General features: G+C 37.3%; 1 protein-coding gene across 2 annotated transcripts; it reads left to right on the top strand.

Annotated features, from left to right (window-relative positions):
- Positions 1 to 1221: 1221 nt before the first annotated feature.
- On the top strand, positions 1222 to 19545 carry RB195_025580 (uncharacterized protein; the record flags this gene model as incomplete). Of its 2 annotated transcripts, XM_064213795.1 has the most annotated exons (11): positions 1222 to 1269; positions 2919 to 3038; positions 3494 to 3652; positions 13463 to 13576; positions 13674 to 13728; positions 15972 to 16059; positions 16548 to 16623; positions 16681 to 16800; positions 16935 to 17001; positions 17180 to 17367; positions 19399 to 19545. In XM_064213795.1, 11 exons carry the CDS (start codon positions 1222 to 1224, stop codon positions 19543 to 19545), a joined length of 1182 nt encoding a protein of 393 aa, XP_064069676.1. The 2 variants fall into 2 exon arrangements, with proteins under 2 accessions (XP_064069676.1, XP_013303220.2); XM_013447766.2 differs by lacking the exons at positions 1222 to 1269; positions 2919 to 3038 and having other exon boundaries at positions 3503 to 3652.
- Positions 19546 to 19756: the final 211 nt, after the last annotated feature.

The following is a 19756-nucleotide window of genomic DNA, read 5'->3' on the forward strand; positions in this document are numbered from 1 at the left end:
GCTTTTCAATGCTCCATGACTCTTCATGGATGAATTTGAATGAATTGAATTTCTGCGATATGAAGTGGGAAGTCAAGAGTTTTTACCGCTATAGGTAAACTACTTCCGGATCTCATTTGTTAACAAAGGATCCCATCCTTGAAAAATTCCCCCTCATATGGGGACTATTGAATGAGATTTTATGTTGTATGGTTATAAATAATATTTAATTAAAAAGTCAGGATAGTTGTGGGACGTTGAGTCATGCGTTTTCGACCATAAATGTTCACCTCTTTGTTGTTAGCTGCGGTTATTCGATGATCTTTAATTACATCGGAGGAAATGTGCAAATTGGAGGCTTGAAAATGCGAAATTGAGCATAGTATTGATCCACGAGGTCTGTCGTACTTTTCTGCTATTGCTTCCAGCTTTTTCAAGTATTGCACTCATTTATTTATGTTCAATCCGGGTATGTTTCAAACTGTTTCACTCCTTCGCAATGAACTATCGATACATCTTCGGATTTTTTTTTCAGGATTTTCATCGCTACTTTCAATTCAAGTGTGTTATTTGTTTTAGTCACGAAGCGAGAATGCTTCAATATCTCTGGAAGTCAGCTTCTTTCGCTATGCATGACCTGACGAGGCAGTCAGTTGTGGAAAGAGTCGACAATTCGGGGATCTATTTCACATGCTATTCACTTCTATATGCATAAAATTACCACCAGTCTTCAGCGGTTCTGCAATTTATTGTGGAAAAATGCTGTTTTGGCTACCGTTCCCCGAATTTCTAGTTTTTAGCGGCTAATGTCGTTCAAAGGAAAGCTCAAATCATATCTGATTAGACCGCAAAAATGTTATATGCCCTCTGCCGTAGCGACTATGTGTCTTTTGTTTTGCTGAATCGCTTAGCAGTCGTGTCAGTGAAACTAATAAAGGCTCAGTGACACTTGGAGAGCATAGGCAGATGAGAGAGAAATGGAATCGCTCATGCATGAAACTAAATCAGCTAATACGTCCAGCACTTATTCAAATTGTCCCAAAAATTTCCGGAATTTGAAGAGCTTTCTGGATTTTTTCCTTCCGTTTTACCTTGATATAAACGTCTTTCTTCTCCTCATTCCCCGCCCAATTCAAATTCAATCCCTTTTTCGTAAATGCTGGTTGACGGGACGCGTTCATTAGGTAATTTCTATGTAGAGAGCATTCTTCTGTCCATCCATATAAACAGCCTCTTAGCCTGATGTGTAACCTCTTCAATCTGATGTTCCTCTACTCTACGCCATCAGGGGTGGGGAGAGAGAGATTTTGGACAACGATTCGATAGAATTTGAATCCGCATTGTCGAATCTATTAGCAAATAGCACTGTGGCAGCACGCGTACTTGCTGAAATACCCGATTTAGCAAACAAACCGACTACTTATTTCATCGGTGAATTTTTGTCGATTCAGCGATTCACATTATACGTGTTTCTATCTCCATACATACACACACACAGTTGCCCACGTTAGCTTCAGCATCGCCGAAATTATCGATATTTCGTTATGTGCAAAGTATTGGCTTTCGCTATTTTATTCATGGAAAAATCGACGATTTCTGAGCTGAATGCGGCTCAACTGTTGTCTGTTTGCCTTCTTCATCTCCTTCGAATTATTTAAAAGCATTATTTATTTTATTATTTATTATATTATGTTTATTATTTATTATATTATTATATTTATTATTTATTTATTATTTATTATTTATTATTTAAAAGTATTATTTATTCAGAGTGATATTTAAACGAAGGTTGTATTTACGTAATTCAGTCCATGTGGTCTCCATTCATGGCTAAGACTTTTTTTTCTCTAAAGTCTATAAAATAACAAATTTTTCTGCAACGCTTGTTGACCATTCCCCGGGGGAATTGTGAGAACGTACCATTTCAATTGAAACCTTTCTTTTAAATAGTAGTTTGATATCCATGTAATAATACCCATAAATCCCAAACAACGTCTACTAATGGATGGAACATCATACGATCACGAATAAATTGAGTCCCGTTCCGCTTATATCGACTTCCATTCGGCGGCTTCATATTATTTTTCATCTGTATCATTCTCTCTCCCTATCGATCGATGACAAAAGGTTGTCGAAAAGTGTTTTTCCATGTTATTTCAGCAGCATTTGGTTCCGATTCAACAATGCGGAGATAAAAAAAAAACGCTTTGTTTTCTGTTCTGCAATTTCACGTTTACTCCGCTCATTACCTCGTTATCATCTGTTGACGTTCACTATATCTTTTTTTTTCAATTATTTTAATTAATTAGGAGAATTCTGCAGGCTGATGAATGTTCTCGAAAGGCATCTGCACCTAATAACATCTCAATTCAGTTCAGAAACGTAAGGCCACCTACTAACCACTATATTAAGGGAGCATGTTAATTGTTTTCCGTCTTTCTAATTATTCCGTTTCCCTTGAGGAATGAAATGCCAATTCATTGCCGAGTCAAGACGCTATTTCGCTTTTGCCCGTTGCCTCGCCTTCGTCACAGACTGCTGATGTTAATGCACGCTGCATTTTAGGATGCACTTCAGCCATATGTATACATGTATATATCACTAGCTGGCTGTATCATTTGTAATTCATGTGCGCACCTTACAGAATTCGAACCGTTTCTTCTCCTGAAATCTCATAAGATGCCCCCACTGGTTCTTTTGTTGACATATCTTCAATAAAATCATCTCTATTGTCCCCACAAAATTATTCCTCTATTAGAAAAACATTAAATATCTCACAAGACCTACCGATTATATTTATATTCCTATTGTTCTTGTACTTATCGTCATGTTTATACTTCATTTCAAAATTGTTCAAACTCCTCGTTAATAATTTTATTGCTCTTCAATTTAGCCGTAAAATTCACTATATTACAACGAAATAAATTTGAAATTTTCAGGTGTTCACGAGGCGGGACACCGCCTCGATAAAACGAGAAATCCTGAAGCGATCACACGTGGCAGAGGAACCTCTGCCCCTAATTGACCCTAACGAGGTTGCATTTTTACACGCAGCAAAGGTATGTGCTTGAAATTCAAGTGCCCGCACAAATGTTCAATTCTAAACGCATTCAAATAAGGCAATAAGTGAAGGAGAACAAAATAATACAGCTTAGTCTTACTGTACATATTTCAGAGTACATCAATTTTAGACCGTTCAAAAGCGGTACACATTCAAAAAGCATTCCAAAACATATGTATTCAGTGATTATTCAGTTGTAACGAAAATTCGTAACTCATTTCACCTCACCCTCGTTTACGATTTGCTACAGATGTACATAGGATACGATAAGCACGTAAATAGTCATTAAATGAGGAAAAGGAGACAAACATACAAGAATATAACATCTATACTACTGGTCTGTAATAAATGAAAAAAAAACTCGATCATATTTCCCATCTGAATCGAATACTCAGCGAACAATTCTGTTCTGTTGAAATCTCGCAACGACAAAAAAAAAGAGTTCTCATTCAGTTGCAAAAAATGGCTACAGTTGGACAAGCTGCAGCCGGTGCGTCCGCATCAGCGATCACAACACCAAACTCACTGTGTTCGACACCGATTTCCCTATATCCACAAAATCAAATATATCAATACATGGCAGCTACTTCGTTCACGAATCAATTATGCGAGGTAACCTCAAACTCAAAAAAAAATTATTATTTTTGTGGAAAAAATATTCCAGGGAAGAAGTATCCTTGAACTCAACTATTCTAAACACCATAGCTACAGTTATTCCATATCCTAGTTGCTTACAAACTTTCTTTTCAGTTACACTTGTTTTCTTAAAACTAAATAAATAATTTTACGTGTATTACGTGAATGATATCAAAATGGACCTAGATTCTGCTCCAAATTTCTTCCACTGCTCTATTTTGAAATTCTACTTTTTAACCTTACAAAAGTAGTTCTTTGAGTATTCCATCTCTTAATTATCATTGAATCAGGGAATGCGAAGAGAAATTTATAAACGTACCTAAAATCGAATCTGTAAAATGACAACTTGATTTTAGTAACTGTAACTTGATCTTCAAAAAAAAATAAATAAAAATAAAAGTAAGTCCCTTCAAATAAAATGTGGAACTTTTCCAGCATTGAAGACATATTGCTATTCAAAATATAAGTTGTATTTTCAACGGATTTCATCCTAGAAATAAAGTAGGCTGACGCTAATGAACGTCTCCTCTCAGAAGAACGTTCTCACTTGTTTTGTTTTATTTCCAACATTTTTAGTTCCAACTTTTGAAGATTGAAAAAAGAAGAATATCACAATTCTCCTGTTGAATTTTGTGGACAATCATTTCGTATTTTCTGGAGCTGCTAATCTTATTCACCGTTGTACAATATCCTTGCTTATCCATCATTTATTACTGATAATACTTCTAATTTAGACAAGTAAGATTTCGATGTAGTCCTTTCGTGTCCAGAATTTCAACTACATCCTTAGCAATTTATTCATCGTAAATCTGTTATGAAGTTCAGTTAAAGGTAGCATACCAAGCATACTATTAGAATGAAAAGATTGCGCGAGAAGTTCATTTCACGAATATGTGCGAGATCACTCGGCGTTCCAAAACGCGTTCCAAAACCTCAAAGATTTGGAATCACTCTCAGTTCCCTTAATTATACAGAAAAACGGCGTGAGAAATGGCCGTCGAGCTCGAATATTCCTATGAGGCACCTTATAACGCAACCATTGTATATCGCTGATTCACTCAGCAGTCTATCGATTGGTTTTACACGAATAGGCTGCTGGAAAAACCCCGTTGATCATCGTTCGCTCGCTTGCTCTGAGATGCCTCGTAGGAAAATTCGAGCTCGTAGGCCAATTCCCACGCCGTTTTCAGGAAAATCAAGGGATTGACCGTCGTGACGCTCATGCTTCTAATCCACGGCCCTTATCGCATATTCCTACGGAGAGGTTCAACAACCAAAGTTTCTTGCCATGCTTCGTTTAAGTGTAGTCGATGTAAACCTAAGAGTGTAGCAAGAGTGTAGCAATACGTACACATTAAATTTGATCATGAACGTCTACTCTCCGTGCTGCTTCATTTTGTCAAGAATCTGTCGCGTGTTCGTTGTGGGACGCCTACTTGACGCCTAAAAGTTGCAATGTCAGGTGAGCGTCCCACAACGAAAGCGTCGCGGAGACGCGACGTTGCAAAGGAGCTCGAGAATCAACAGTTTTGATTCGATTGTACAGCAGTGTTCTGCACGAGTAATTTTATTTATGTCGGTAAGATTATCGGGCTCAGTTGCACAGATGTTTTGGATTCATTCACGGTTTATTCTTAAAATCCAGGTATTCGGAGTGAGCACTTCATGATCTACCCGATTGATTGGTTTCTATTATAAACTTCGAGAATTAATGTCCAACTTTGATTCTGCTGCTAATCTCGTTGATTTTGCAGAAAAGTCTTCAAGATTCCGTAATATAATTCATATCGAAACATTCGCTCTAGCGTATACGTAATTCGAAAGTGGACAACAAGAGTATCTTGATGCTTCGTAATCACATCCATGTGAGATTTAAAATATTTTCCAAAGGATTTTAGGGTTTTTTTTCGGTAATTTTCCCTTTCAATTTTCCTATTTCTGCTTTTTATGAGATAAAAACTCCATAAAAATCTATTCCTTAATAGTTGTCGGAAGTAAGAAATTATTTGGAGCTTTTAGAAGTTTCAGAAGAGTTAGAAATATCCGTCGTTTCTTGGGATTCTTACAAGCGCATTTTTTTTAGGATGTATAATGCTATGAAATTATTTGTGTAATGTGAAGGCTATACTCAAGGTAGTAAATTTGAAATGGTAAGACTCTGAAAAGATAGTTGTTGGCGACAAATTCAAAAAAAAAAGCTGCACTGCAAATTACGAGTGCTAGTGCTGCAAAAGAAACATTAACATATGTCAGGATAGAAGTAGGTGATGGATAAATCCACACCAATATAGATAATTTCATGTCACTGAATTAATCATCTTGACATGACTTTTCTTCGTCTTTTTTCTCTTTTCAACTTTATTTTGAAAAAAAGCAATAAATCTATTAATCTAATCATCTGGAGGATTTCAGAAGATTTTTCTGAAGCTCTAAATGTAACTTTCTATGGGATGGACAGTTTTGGGAGTCTGTTCTCTGTCTCTGTAGAATGTTTGACTCATCTTCAATCCACGAAAATCTGCTGTCTGGCTCAAGCTAATCTCTTACACAAAGTACATATATACAGTGTATAAGCTGCTCAAAAGAACTTGAGTGCATTGTGATTGCGGTCGAAGCGACGCAGTGGGACCTTCGCTTAAAGGCATCACCCCACGAATCTGAGGTGGTGCAGATTTCAGGTGGAGTATTCGTATACGGGATGGGAGACTATGGAGAAGGGGGTGATTCCGTCCATTTCTTCCTAATTGCCGTAAAAAACGGCCCGGAAAATGCGGCGCCGCACAAGGCTGGCGCGCTCCAGTCGAATTCCTTGTACAAAATAGCGCCAAAACATGCGAAAAACCAAATATGCGCCAGAACGCCTGAAGCCGTATCTTCCGGGCCGTTTTTTTACGGCAGTTAGGAAGAAATGGAAGGAATCATCCCCCTCTCCATAGTCTCCCATCCCGTACACGAATACTCCAGCTGAAATCCGTACCACCACAGATTCGTGGAGTGGTGCCTTTAATTACGCTTTTGAGTCATTAATTGCGCAGCGTTTGCAGATGAGTGCAGTCGTACCATTAACTCTTAGCTCTCTGCTCTGATGAAGTAATCACAATTGTTCGGTTATAATCGCCACCAAATATGTTCAACCGAACGCAATCGATAGCGCAGGGTAGAGGGGATAGGAAACGTGCGTCCCGCAACGAGAAATCTCGCGTTGCAGCGTCATGCGGCCATCCAGTTGCACACACTCAGCGACGGCTATGGTCTCACAGATGGAATTTCAGCATGATAAATTCAGAATTAGTGGTTTGTAAAACATTGTCTATTCCTTGTGATATCAGTTCAGGTAATAATATGTAATATTTGTCGGAGTGCCTACTTTGTAGGCTTTATAAAACATTCCATAGCGTCTAAGCTTTCTACGAACACTGGACGTAAATAGAATTTAACACTTTGACGACAGCGCGGCTCAACGGTGAGCCACAATTTTTTGGTCGCATGGGACAATGCGGTTCAACGTTGAGCCGCACGCTTTCCAACGGTTATTTTCCGTGACTTCCTAATTTTTAAAAAGTTTTTTTGTACTTAATTGATTTATTATCTTCGAATAATATCACACAAAACATGGGCATGGAAAAAGATCCCTATCTTTTGAAAACGAGATACAAGTTCAAGCGTTACTTGCAAATCCCACTTTTTGTGCATTCTTTAGAAACATCCAATGCATAGTTGGCTTTTTCATCCACCACAAATAATCCAGTAAAGTTTTTGATCTTAGCGGCTTAAGTGTCATAAAATTTAGGAGACTTTTCCTTGCTGTGCTTACTCGTTTCTTCGACAATCACTGACAATATTTCCTTGTCCAAATATAACTCGTAAAAATCGGCTGATTTGTGACAACCACGTGACTGATCATGTGGACCAAAATGTTGAGGAAATTTCCAGTCATCATGAGCTTCTGCGTCGCTTGACCATTCGTCGGTTCGCCCTGTCTACTTGACACCGACAATCTTTTATTACTTCTCGAATCAGACTCTTTATCCGCAAGCAGCATTAACGCATCATTGAAGGTAGAACTATTTTCTGTAGTTTCTTCATCAGATTCATCGAGTGCTCTTTCAGAACTTTTCTCCAAATCGTCCCAGATTCGTCCATTTTTGGCTGCTAAAACTCAATTAACTGTATGTAAAAAGGAATTAATGAGAGTAAAAAAGTCTTAAAACAACGCAAATAGCAACAAATACAAGATAAATTATGTAAAAACGCAAAAAGTTGTACACAGGGAAAAAAGTGGTAACCGTGGAACAACGCTGCTAAACGTTGAGCCGCGGTTGCACGGTTTTCTAAAACGTACCTGTCCCACGTGCCAGACACGCAAAAACGTGCACTGTCGTCAATCGTTTAAATTTCGCTGAAGCTATTTGATCTTGTGTTTCTGTTTGTATTATGTCAATTATATACATTCAGTTTTATGCATGAAAAAAATCTATATAAGCTGTTTCAATTGATCTTCTGTTTACTGAAGTTTGTTTATGTGGGTTTTCTGGTAAAGTTGCGATAATTACCAATATACTGCAGTAGTTTGAAACGGAGAGATCCAGTGCTCAGGGGGTTCTCGTGGTGTCATTTTGGAGAGTAAATTTTGAAAAAAAAAACTCTTTTTTTTTGAATAGTTTCATGAAATATTTTAGGCTTGCCATAAGTTGGCATTTATATAGTGGAAAAAGTTATCCTTTGCGATGATTTCCTTGATTTCAGCGTGCAACACCAATTTATAACGTTGAACGAAATAAGTACATTCCCTCAATTTGTATTTATCTCCTTTAGTGCAGACGTAAGTCCCTGTCCATATTGTTTAGAAATATAAGTGAGCTTCATGCTTTTTCTGATGAGCGTTTTTATCGAGAAGGTTTTTGAGTCATAGCTCCTCAAATGCGCAACATTATGTACGTTTGTAGTCAAAAACATTTGTATATATTACATGTGGACGACAACGATTGTTTTAGCATTCTTTTAATATTCTTTTAGTCGGGTGGACGCGGCGCGTTTATTCCAGTGCTCGTTCTCTGCTTGACTCACACTTACCCTCCTATCTGTCCTGTTCTAATCGATGATGCATCGTACTCAAGCTGGTTTAATGTGTTTCATGCAAGATATACAATACAGAAGTCACGCGTTCTTTTCTTGGATTTATTGGAAGCAATCATTTATTACATATTACACGATATTAAAAGTCAAAGTAAAGTCACTGGCGTATCAATCCACTTGGGATGCGCCAACGCGTTTTACTGGAGTTCGTAATCGTTGAGGTTTTTTGGAACGCGTGTTGGCCTATACAATGACTTGCGGGGGCCAGCCGGGGATCAAGTCAGTGTTTTTTTATCCTCCCAGACAAGTCTGGTACCAATTTATCGACCTCGGAGGGATGGAAGGTTTGGTGAGCATTGGGGCGGACTCGAACCTCCGATCGATCGTGCAGGAAGCAGAACCTCTAACCGCTACACCACACCCGCCATATTACACGATATTATTATAATATATTCATTTTTGGGAGGTTAGGAATACTCGTGCCATCCAGTAATGTAACCCCTATGATAACAGAATCTTTATTCGTATCGGTATGCTACCAATAGCTAGATTATCTCAAGGCTGATCAAGTTGTACAGCTCCAGAAGCGTTGTAATATCTGGAAAAAAGGAATAATTAGAGGGAGCAACCTCAAGGTGCAAGGTGGTATGCTGTAATTTTGCACTTGAACAGTGTTTGGCCTTTTTTTGTTAGGTCACAAGAAAGAACCTGTTTGAAGAGTTGCCCACATTGGCAACATCTTGTTTCAGAGACGAATGTGTTGTTTACTTCCTATCATATTTATTAATATTTACTAATACAACAAAAAAAAATTACTCTTACATATTAATTTTGCACAACAAATCTCTATGCCAGCAGGTGATTACTGTAGAAAAAAAGAATTAAGCACATCATATTCGAATGTTAGTTAATGCTTTACATTTCAGACCTTGTTCTGTTTCAAAAGAGATTGCCTCTCACGTGTTCAATGAAGGCTCCTTTTCTTTGACTGCAAGAATCATTCTTCTATTTTAAATTTTTTTTTCAAGCCTTTCCCTTGGTTCAGATTATGAGTTAGTATAACACCGGAATCGCGCTATTCGCTTTAGAATATTCCCGTTCATATAGCTCTAGAGATTGGAACATGTAATGCGTGGATTTCTTAAATTGTTTTTTTAGTGAATCTACTTTTTTGTCCTTTTCCAGAGAGCTAGATGAGCTAGTTCTTGTATATTTCATTAATCTTATTACAAATCTGCTTAAAAATAATTCTCTCCTTTCCTACTTAGTTTTCATGAGTATATAATGAACACAACATAATATTATGCATACGTGGGCTTTTTTCCAAGCTTAATTTAAAGTGGCCTTCAAAATGTGTGCAGAAACTCAACCAATGCTCTACAGACTTATTGAGTGCTGAAGATTTTCTTGGTTCAAATTCAGAAGTGTTCTCCGAAAACTTTCACTCATAAACTGGAAGCATTAGTTTATATAGAGTCCTTTTTCGAACTTTTCTTTATTTTCTTCCTTCACTTTCTCGGGTCTGTACATGAAACGTTTCACATTTCAATTTTTTAAATTTTCTGAAATTTCTATGTTAAAATCCCAATTATTTTCTATGTCAGATTATTCGGTCTCAATAATTCTTGATCTTGAGCATCACATATGTAACTGGTAGTAAACATTTGGCTATTGGTAGTGATAAGCATTTTGTCGTTGTAGCTATGTTTACTTAGTGCTGAGAACATTTTTAACTCCCACAAGCTCTGTATCCATAATCCATGTGGAACCAATTAATGCTCTAATATTGTCCACAGATCAATACCACTTTAAATATCTCCAATTGTCCTTTGAAGATCATTATTTTAACTAGAATTTACAAGGTTTTTCAGAAACTAAGAGGATAAAAATAGAAACGTTCATTTTGAGCTGAAAACACACTAGATCTTACGGCTTCGGTTATTAAATTATTTTGTATGGTGCAAAAGATTTCTTGGATCCCACTGTTTAATCCCAGATAAAACATCTTCCTTTTGTTCTTAGTATAATTAGAGAGAGAGTTCGAAAAGGGTTTTATTATCTACGGACTACGGAAAATTATTCTCACTATAAAAGTCACTGGCGTATCAATCCACTTGGGATGCGCCAGTGCGTTTTACTGGATAATCGTTGAAGTTTTGGAACGCGTATTGGCCTGTACAATGACAGTGTTTTTATTATCTCAGACAAGACTGGTACCAATTTATTGACCCCGGAGGGATGAAAGGCTTTTTTTGCACTAGGACGGTTTCGAACTCTCGACCGCGTGGCTACAACGGACCTCTAACCGACTGCGCCACACCCGCCACAGAATAATTGTTGTTATTCTCACCATACTTCCTACTAATTCAGCACGAATCTCCCGTATAGACGTAGAATTGCTGTATGTACATTTCCGACTTTTGATTTCCGTATTATCTATCATTCAGGATTTTTTTCTTCAGTTGGATATTTCTCTCTGGAACTCCTCTAAACTCGTGTTCAACTCACTGGACTTCAATTCAAGCAACTCTTGAGAACCAAGAATTACGATTGAGAGTTCAGAATCAATCCTAATTTTATCCAGCAGCAGAAAAAACTTTGCAATTTTCTCTCTTCTAACTATTGCCTCGATTTTTTAGAGTTTTTCTTCTATGAAATCCGAAAGATATAATCAAAAGTAACGAACACAATGCAATTCCTTTAAAAAAAGACAAAAATTGCGGAAGGAAAATCTGCTATTTAAAGATAAATCAAAATAGCGTTGAAATGTGTTAAGCAATTTCCCATTTTTGTATTACCTCCTCTTAGGGCTTTTCTGTCACGTTCTGAACAAAGTAACATTCACATCAACACGATTATTTTTCGATATTTGTGAACGGGAAGAAGTTGCCCTAGATGTGCAGCAGCTAATTATTAAAGTCGTTTCATCGGTTGCAAAGAAGAAAAATGTTGTTATCCTAAAAATGTCCAACCATTTGATTCTGTTACGAGGATTGGGCACGAACAGTAGAAGGTTATTGTAAAGATTCCTAGATGTATTCTAGCACCAAAGAAAATTACTTAAAGAATTGACAGCAACATTTTTCAAGACGTTCATGGCGATCCGCATTTAAGCAGTCGATGTTCAAAAAGATTTGGCCAAATTTTCGAAGATTTCCCGTATATCTCACAGGGCTATCCAAGATCATTCATTCGCGAATGAACCCTGTAAGAAACCATTTCTTTCCGTGAAGAATAAGATGACCCGAATAGAATTTGAAAAAATTGTACTTATTTTGAGGGGAGCGGGATTGGACACATTTGTTATTCAGTGATCAAACGAAGTTGGTCCTGCTTGGAAGCGGGGGACAGGGTTATGCTCAATTCCAAATTAACACTATATTCAATTACAAATATTAAATTCTTGCTGTTAATTCTATTCTTCACGGGAACTAACGGTGCTGAGAAATCATCGACAAATTAGTAAGAGCTTTTTGAACATTGACTAATTAAATATGGATTGCTATTATTCTAAGAATCTTGACGTCAGTTCTCTTAGTAGTTTAGTCTTTGGTTGACCACTTTTACGAATCTTCACTATTACTTTCGGAAAAAAGCTCCTTGGATTATTGGATCTTGCAGAAGTAGAGCAATTTTCTATATAAAGTAAAAAAAATGTCAAAAAGGAGTAGAACATGGTGAAAGAGGAGCACTTTTTTTTCTGCTGCAATCTTCGCATCATACGTCTACATCGCCATCATACGCCGCATGCTTGATTAAAACTATTTTAAGACGGGTCAAATTCCTGAACGGGCGAGTTCTTCCTGTATTATCATTCATGACTTCATTTGTGTTGATTTAAACGTTATGAACATACAAGTTCAGAGTTATGGAAATAATACAAGTCAATATTTTCACTAGATCCCAGTGAATTGCGGCCGTTGCGCTCATCGGTCCATGTTAATATTTAGTATTCGATGTTTTGTTCGCTTCCTGACTTTCATAATCCGTGGTCCATGAATAAATCAAATTTGCTTAGTATGTGATTCATTTCATCTACTAAAAATTTTATAATCATATACTTTTATCATTGCTCATGTTGGAATGATTCTGGAAAAGCTTAGATGAGAACTTTTTCTAATTTAAATTTGATGATTCATTCTATGATGCAGTCGTCCAACTGTTTTTTTCTCTTTGTAATACTTCTATTTGCATGGAATTTTGGCACGCAAGCTCCTTTTATGGATTGATGCATGGATCTTCTGAATTTTTAATTTCCTTTTTGCATTTCACTACAAAACTATTATCCGTTTTACTATAAATGAACAATTAAATCTAATTACATGTAAGTAATTATTGGTAGCGGCGATGCTTATTAATAGTCTATACTGAAATCACTTATACACAAATTCTGACTTTTTTTTGTAGTTTGATTCCTTCAATTTTGAGGCATGTGGAGGATCGTTAGCATAAATAGCAACAAGAGTTGCCACTGTATTGTATTTTGTATTTGTTTTATTTTTTTCTGTTTTCTCATTCTGTTTTAGTTGATCCTACAAATCGATCTAATAGAGTTACTATTTTTTTTTGGAACTTTTTAACGTTTTATTCAACTATTCCCTGTATTTCTCCTTAGAATTTCCACAAAACAGCAGGAATGATTCATGGTTTTCGAGTCATTTATATACGGTATACCTCAAATCAAAAATTCATCATTAACATCCAATTCAGATGCAACTTCAACCTCAATTAAATAACGCCTATGAAGGAATTCCAATATTTATTGTTCCTCAAAGTGGACTCGGCCCCTCAACTGTGTCCCTCGCAGCGCTTAAACGAGCAGCGGTAAGGAATTTTTAATTTTTCTCCTTTTAAACAGGAGTGTTAGTGTCAACTGGAAGATATTCGCATGTATTACATAAATTTCATGAACAGTGTTTAGGAAATTAAGACCGCTCTTGCAACTGCCCCTCAGGAACCCAAAGTAGACACTAGCAGTAAGTATTTCCCTTTAGTTGTTAGCTGAAAATATGAAACAATATTTTTAGTAATTGTTACAATGAAATTGATTTCAACAATATTTTTAAGATCACCACTTGTTATGCGATATTCTTATGAATTTCCAGATTTCTGTTCATTTTTTTTTACTGTGTCATTTTTTAAGGTTTAGCTTTAGAATTGCTTAATACACCTTATTTTCTTTCTTCACGTGAAGTGATTTCACATAAAATGACAATATTTCAATTGAGAGTTGAAAAAGTTGGAGGATTTTCTGCTATGATGTGTGGCATTTCAGGATGCAGACAACAGGCCAAAGATTGATGAAGTGAACATTGTCTCTAGCTATCTATACATAATTCGAAACAATAATTTTATTATGCCCTTACGTTAATTTTCCTATGTTCCTTTGTTATCAATGAAATCCTTTAAGGGAAGGGTCTACAAAAATTTTCGTTGATTCTTTCCTTCTGTAGATTTTATCCAGGAAATTTTGGTTTTTTATGAATGACAGGTAAGAATACGAAAAATCCTAAACAGACTTTGGAAACCTTTGGAAACCGGAGTCGTTGTGAGCACCTGAAGCACCAGCTCAGGCAATTTTTCCTTGAATGATGAAATGAACACGCAGGAACTGAAATGATAGTGAAATTATTTTACAGTACAATTCTGTCAACGCTGTCTTTAAAACCACAATAAAAAAGGATAGACTTAGACAGTTACCTAGTAGTGGAACTAGATCGTCGGATGCGTACATTGTAACAGGTTGTTATGCTTAGAAAATCGACAGTAGTAATTTGCAGTAGTAATTTATTCTTCACCTGGATCCAGAATCTCTGGTGAACTGAAGAAATCTCAAGCTCAGTTCATCAGTAAAAAATAATAAAAACAAATGCATAAGAATAAGCATTCTGTAAAACAATTAAAACACAAACGAAAAATAGTGAGGATTTTGGAATTAGTGTCTGACGAAACATAACAGATTTTTTCTTTCTTTCATAAAATGTAGCTCCATTGAACTACTGAAAACGATCGAAAACTGGAACTCAGTTGTGAAAATCAATATCAATACTCAGCTTCTGGGTGGACATCCTCTGCAGCGCGTTAACATTTTTTTATGTTAGAGGAAATATAGTTTAGTATTGTTTAGTGCACTATGAACTATTCATAGATCCAAACATTCTTGGATTAAAGGGATCTTGGCGTTAAATCTGACTTGGTATGGATTTCCGAGGGCCAAAGACTATACGAGGGCGTTGATTGCAAAAAAAAGGTGGGATCTCACTCATTTCTCCCAGCATCACTGTAGACAGACGGCTTCGGAATTCGGTTCTTTACTACATCCTATATTGCTCCTATATTGCAACGCGCCACCCTTGTGCCCCGCCCCGCCTGCGATTCGTCGAAAATCAATTCGGACGCCCCGATGGGCAATTCATTTCATTTCACGAATCGAATCGATGACGGGAAAGATGAGTTAGATCCCACCCGTTTTTGAAATCTACGCCGTCGTATAGTCTTTAGCCCTCCGAAATCCACACCACGTCAGATTCGTGGGATGATGCCTTTAAATAAACAGCTCCAATTAAACATGACAAATTTTATTGAACTGTTAGGACCTCCAAAAATTTTAAAAAAAAAAAAAACGAAAAAAGAAAGCAAAGCAAATTTTACAATGGAAGTGGCAATCTTCCGTTAATCATTTTGACTGCTCACGAGATTAAATACTGGGTCCCCCATAAGGTTACCTGAGAACTCTTCCGTGATTAAAGAATGAGAAGGACTCTTCCAGAATAAGATGGATTTGTAGTCCTTCTTAAGTACACTTCTTTAAGTTGCTATCAGCGGGAGAGATTGCTTTGGAACATCTATTCAGTTCGTGTTTGACTTCCTATTTTTTTAACCGCAAATATTTCCTAGCACTTACTTTCCACTACCTTCTTTAGCTACTTCTTTTAGAAATTATCCTTATCAACTACGTTAGTAGGTTACACCTCTAATAACCTCCAGCCTATTTTTCATTTGACAGTTCTTTAAATTAATTTTTTCAAACTATTTCGATTGTTTTTGAAATCTGACGTGATGTTTATAAAAACTTTTGCGAAAGGCGCGAAATGTTCAATCGATGAGCTTCCATCAAATAATGGATTCATATGAGCGATGTGCATATTTTATCAATTCATAGAAGCATTTTAAATAATTATTTTTCTAAATACATACCATGTAATGGTAAGAATTTCAGAACATTTTCACGTATTCGTTGGAGATCTCAGTCCTGAAGTTGACAATAAAGCATTAAAGGAAGCTTTTGCTGTTCATGGTGAAGTCAGGTATGTTCTTAATAAAAATTCAATTAGAAAGTGTGGACGAGAGAGCTTTTATCCTTTTTTCATGAGACTGTATGTTTTTCTTTTATAAAACCGCAGTGGCTGAATTGCTAGACACTAAACTGTTGAAATCATAAAATTCAGCGGATTTTCGATCCACTGGTTTTTTTTTCTCCCCAATCCAATAACATAAATGCATCTTATCATGATTTCACAATTAGACACATTTTTAAAAATGTAATCACTTCAAGGATAAAGTAGAGCTCCTCAAATTTCGTCATATTACTGACAAGTGTTACTTTTTCTCGTGCATACGCATTTTTGTACCACTTTACCTACAACCAGCAAAATTTAATCAAAGATCGAAACATGTTGGTCTTACCGTAACTATTTATGGGTAGACGTACAATGAAATCTGAGAGTGCAAAAAATGAAAAAAAATACTTGCCTACGTTCTACATAGTACAAAACATAACCTTAATAAATTTAAGTGAAGCGAAAGTCATTCGTGATTCACAAACGCAAAAATCAAAAGGATACGGTTTCGTCTCCTACCCTTCAAAAGAGGTTGTTTTGTACTTTTTTTCATAATAAAATATATGCAATAAAAATATTTCGTTGCAGAACGCAGAAAGGGCCATAATTTCTATGAATGGTCATTGGCTTGGGCGGCGGGCCATACGTACGAATTGGGCAACTCGTAGGCCAACAGATGAGGCCAGAGAAAAGCTTACATTTGAACAGGTCCCATATTGCAATGGATTTTTTCAAATGATACTTTCCATTTTTTTCCATAAATTCCTATTTGAGTTGTTCAATTTTTTTGTGAATGATTTTTGAATTCAAAATTTTCACCGTCTACATTTCAATATTTACAGGTGTTCAATTCAACTAAACCAGACAACACATCAGTTTATGTAGGAAACGTTAATCCAAACACTACAGGTGAATATTTGCATTTATTCGAGCATCATTTGAATTTATTATACGAACAACGGGTGTGTTAGTTCCAGAATTAGCTGGGATCAAAACAGGAGCAGATTTGATCTGTTCCAAAGTATTGCGTGTTTTCCACATGGTTTAGACGAATTTTAGCGGAAAGTCGATCGTCCTTAAATTGCAGAGAACGAACTACGGGAACCGTTTTCTGTTCACGGAGAAATCACAGAAGTACGGTTGTTCAAAGCACAAGGGTACGCCTTCGTACGATATGAACGTAAGGAATGCGCTACAAATGCAATAATGGATATGAACGGGAAAGAGATTGGTGGAAACACGATACGTTGCTCATGGGGACGAATGCAACAGTCGGTCAGTTGACAAGGTTTTCTGTTTCTATAAACTAAGACAGAACTCTGATGATAAGTCTGCACGCCAAATCCCGTATATGGTGTAAGGTCGCTTTGTTTACAAAAAAAAAACTTAGAGGCAGCGTTCCACGAAATTAAAGTAGTGTGGAAGTCTTGTAGAAAACGCAGAAGTCCGGGAGTAGACTACGAATATGAACGTGACCCCGCTCGATCCCTTTAATCCTCCTGGAAAACACGGTGAGAAACGCGTTATTTCCAACGTGGTAATTTCGAACGCGTCACCCTTGTGCACTCGTCGCATTCATTAATGAGCTGTTGAGAATCAAAGAGGGCTCCTTAGCAGCACGTTTATGTAAAAGCAACGAATAGTCTGCTGAGGGAACAGAAGCACGGAGAAAGGTGATGCTTTCTAATGTATTTGCTAGGTACAAACGTCTGGCGTTCCCTCAACTTTTTTTTTTCAGGATGACTAGGAGAAATTGTACAAAACCACACTCACATTCGTAATTCACAGCCCGAGCTCTATGTTTTACATCCACACTACGCCAATTTCGTGGTACGCTACTTATGACGTGAAGGTGGCGGTTTCGCTCTGCCTTCTTCACATCCTCAGTAAAAACACATCATCCAAATATCCCGATCGTACGTATGTTGTCTAAGCGCTTATCCTGGAAACAACGTCTACATACATTTTTTCTTTCATTTTTACATACATGCAAGAAGTTGCTGCACATGAGTAGAGATTGTTAGTAAATCTTTCCAAAACATTTGCGCCCGTATCCAGTAACACCCTTTCAGTTGGGTAAACGCTAACAAGCGGAAAAATGTGCCTTTGTTGTATTTATGACTATCCATTAATAATTTGTCCGCTCGCAAACGTATCATGTGGGAGTAATAATTTCCCACTCGTTTCGGGACTGGAAATATTTCTACAACGGCTAACCAAAGTGTCGTTGCACCAAATTTGCGTCAGCTAACAAAAAAATAATATGGATAACACGACGGGGAAAAAAGTCGCTGACCGTTTCGCCTTCTTCGTGTCTGTCTTTCCTAGGGCAGGTATATCGGATAAAGGAATTGATTACTACCCCATTTTATCTGATGTCGATAATAACCCTTTCCTTCTGTTGTACGCATTTTGTCATCAGGACTATCACTAGGCGAAGCATGTAAATTAGGATAGCTCGTACATGGGAGCTGAAAAGATGATTCGTATCGCATGCGGATAGGCTCCTACTGTTTTAAAGGCAGCACATACCACGAATCTGAGGTGGTGCGGATTTCAGGTGGAGTATCCGTATACAGGGTCGTAGATTATGGAGACGGGGTAGTTCCGCTCATCTTCCCCTGTATCACTGCAAACAGCAGCTTCCGGAATGCTGTTTTGTACGATGCCATCTATTGCAACGCTCCACCCTTTGCGCCGCCTCCGCCCTGCGATTCGTCGAAAATCAATTCGGAGTGCCCCGATAGGCGGTAATGGACGCTACGCGTGCAAGGGTGGCGCGCTGCAATAGAAGGCATCGTACAAAGCAGCATTCAGGGACCGGTTGCTTGCAGTGATTCAGGGAGAGATGAGCGGAACCACCCCACTCTCCATAATCTACGACCCCGTATACGGATGCTTCATCTGGAATCCGTACCACCCCAGATTCGTGGTATACTACCTTTAAATTGAGGAGGATACATGAAAATTAAGCAACATAAAAACAACAAATATGAGAGTTCGGAGGCAGAATGTGGACAAAAGTACAAGGAAGCGAGCATCAGTAAACAAAACTAGCAAAAATTCAAAACAAGCGGATGATTCACTTATCTAAGAACACTTGAGCAGTCAGCACTGGAAATGACTAAATAAAAGAAAATCTCGGCAACAGGCATTGCACTATGATTGCAGCCCAATCCGTAAAGTGCTCTTAAACCAACCAGGAAAAGCATTCACCTTTCAAAGCTTTGATCGGTCTAACTCTACATATTTACAAATACTGTTTTTCGTTTCTTCACTGATAGCTTTCAAACAAAAATATTCCAGGCACCTACAACGCAACTTCTTCCGGACATATCACCACTACTTACACCATCATTTCTGCCGAATACCGTCACTATGCCAAGCGTTTTCTACAATCCATTCTACCCTCAAGTATATAACCCGTCCCTTGTTCCTCAGTGGCAAGCATAAATTAACGAACTTCTCAAAAACAATTAAGCTTGTTGTTAGTTTTTGTTTTCCTCTAACATGTCTGTCAATGATACGCCTCGCACATCATAGCAAATGCTATGTGCTAAGTAATAATTAAGAGAACATATGTGTCCTTACTAGTGGTTTTTAATGTGTTCATGACAATTTTTTAAGTCTTCCTTTGCAACAATGGTTGCATGACATTTTATCA

Source organism: Necator americanus, chromosome X (assembly GCF_031761385.1).
Source record: "Necator americanus strain Aroian chromosome X, whole genome shotgun sequence".
Lineage (NCBI taxonomy): Eukaryota > Metazoa > Nematoda > Chromadorea > Rhabditida > Ancylostomatidae > Necator > Necator americanus.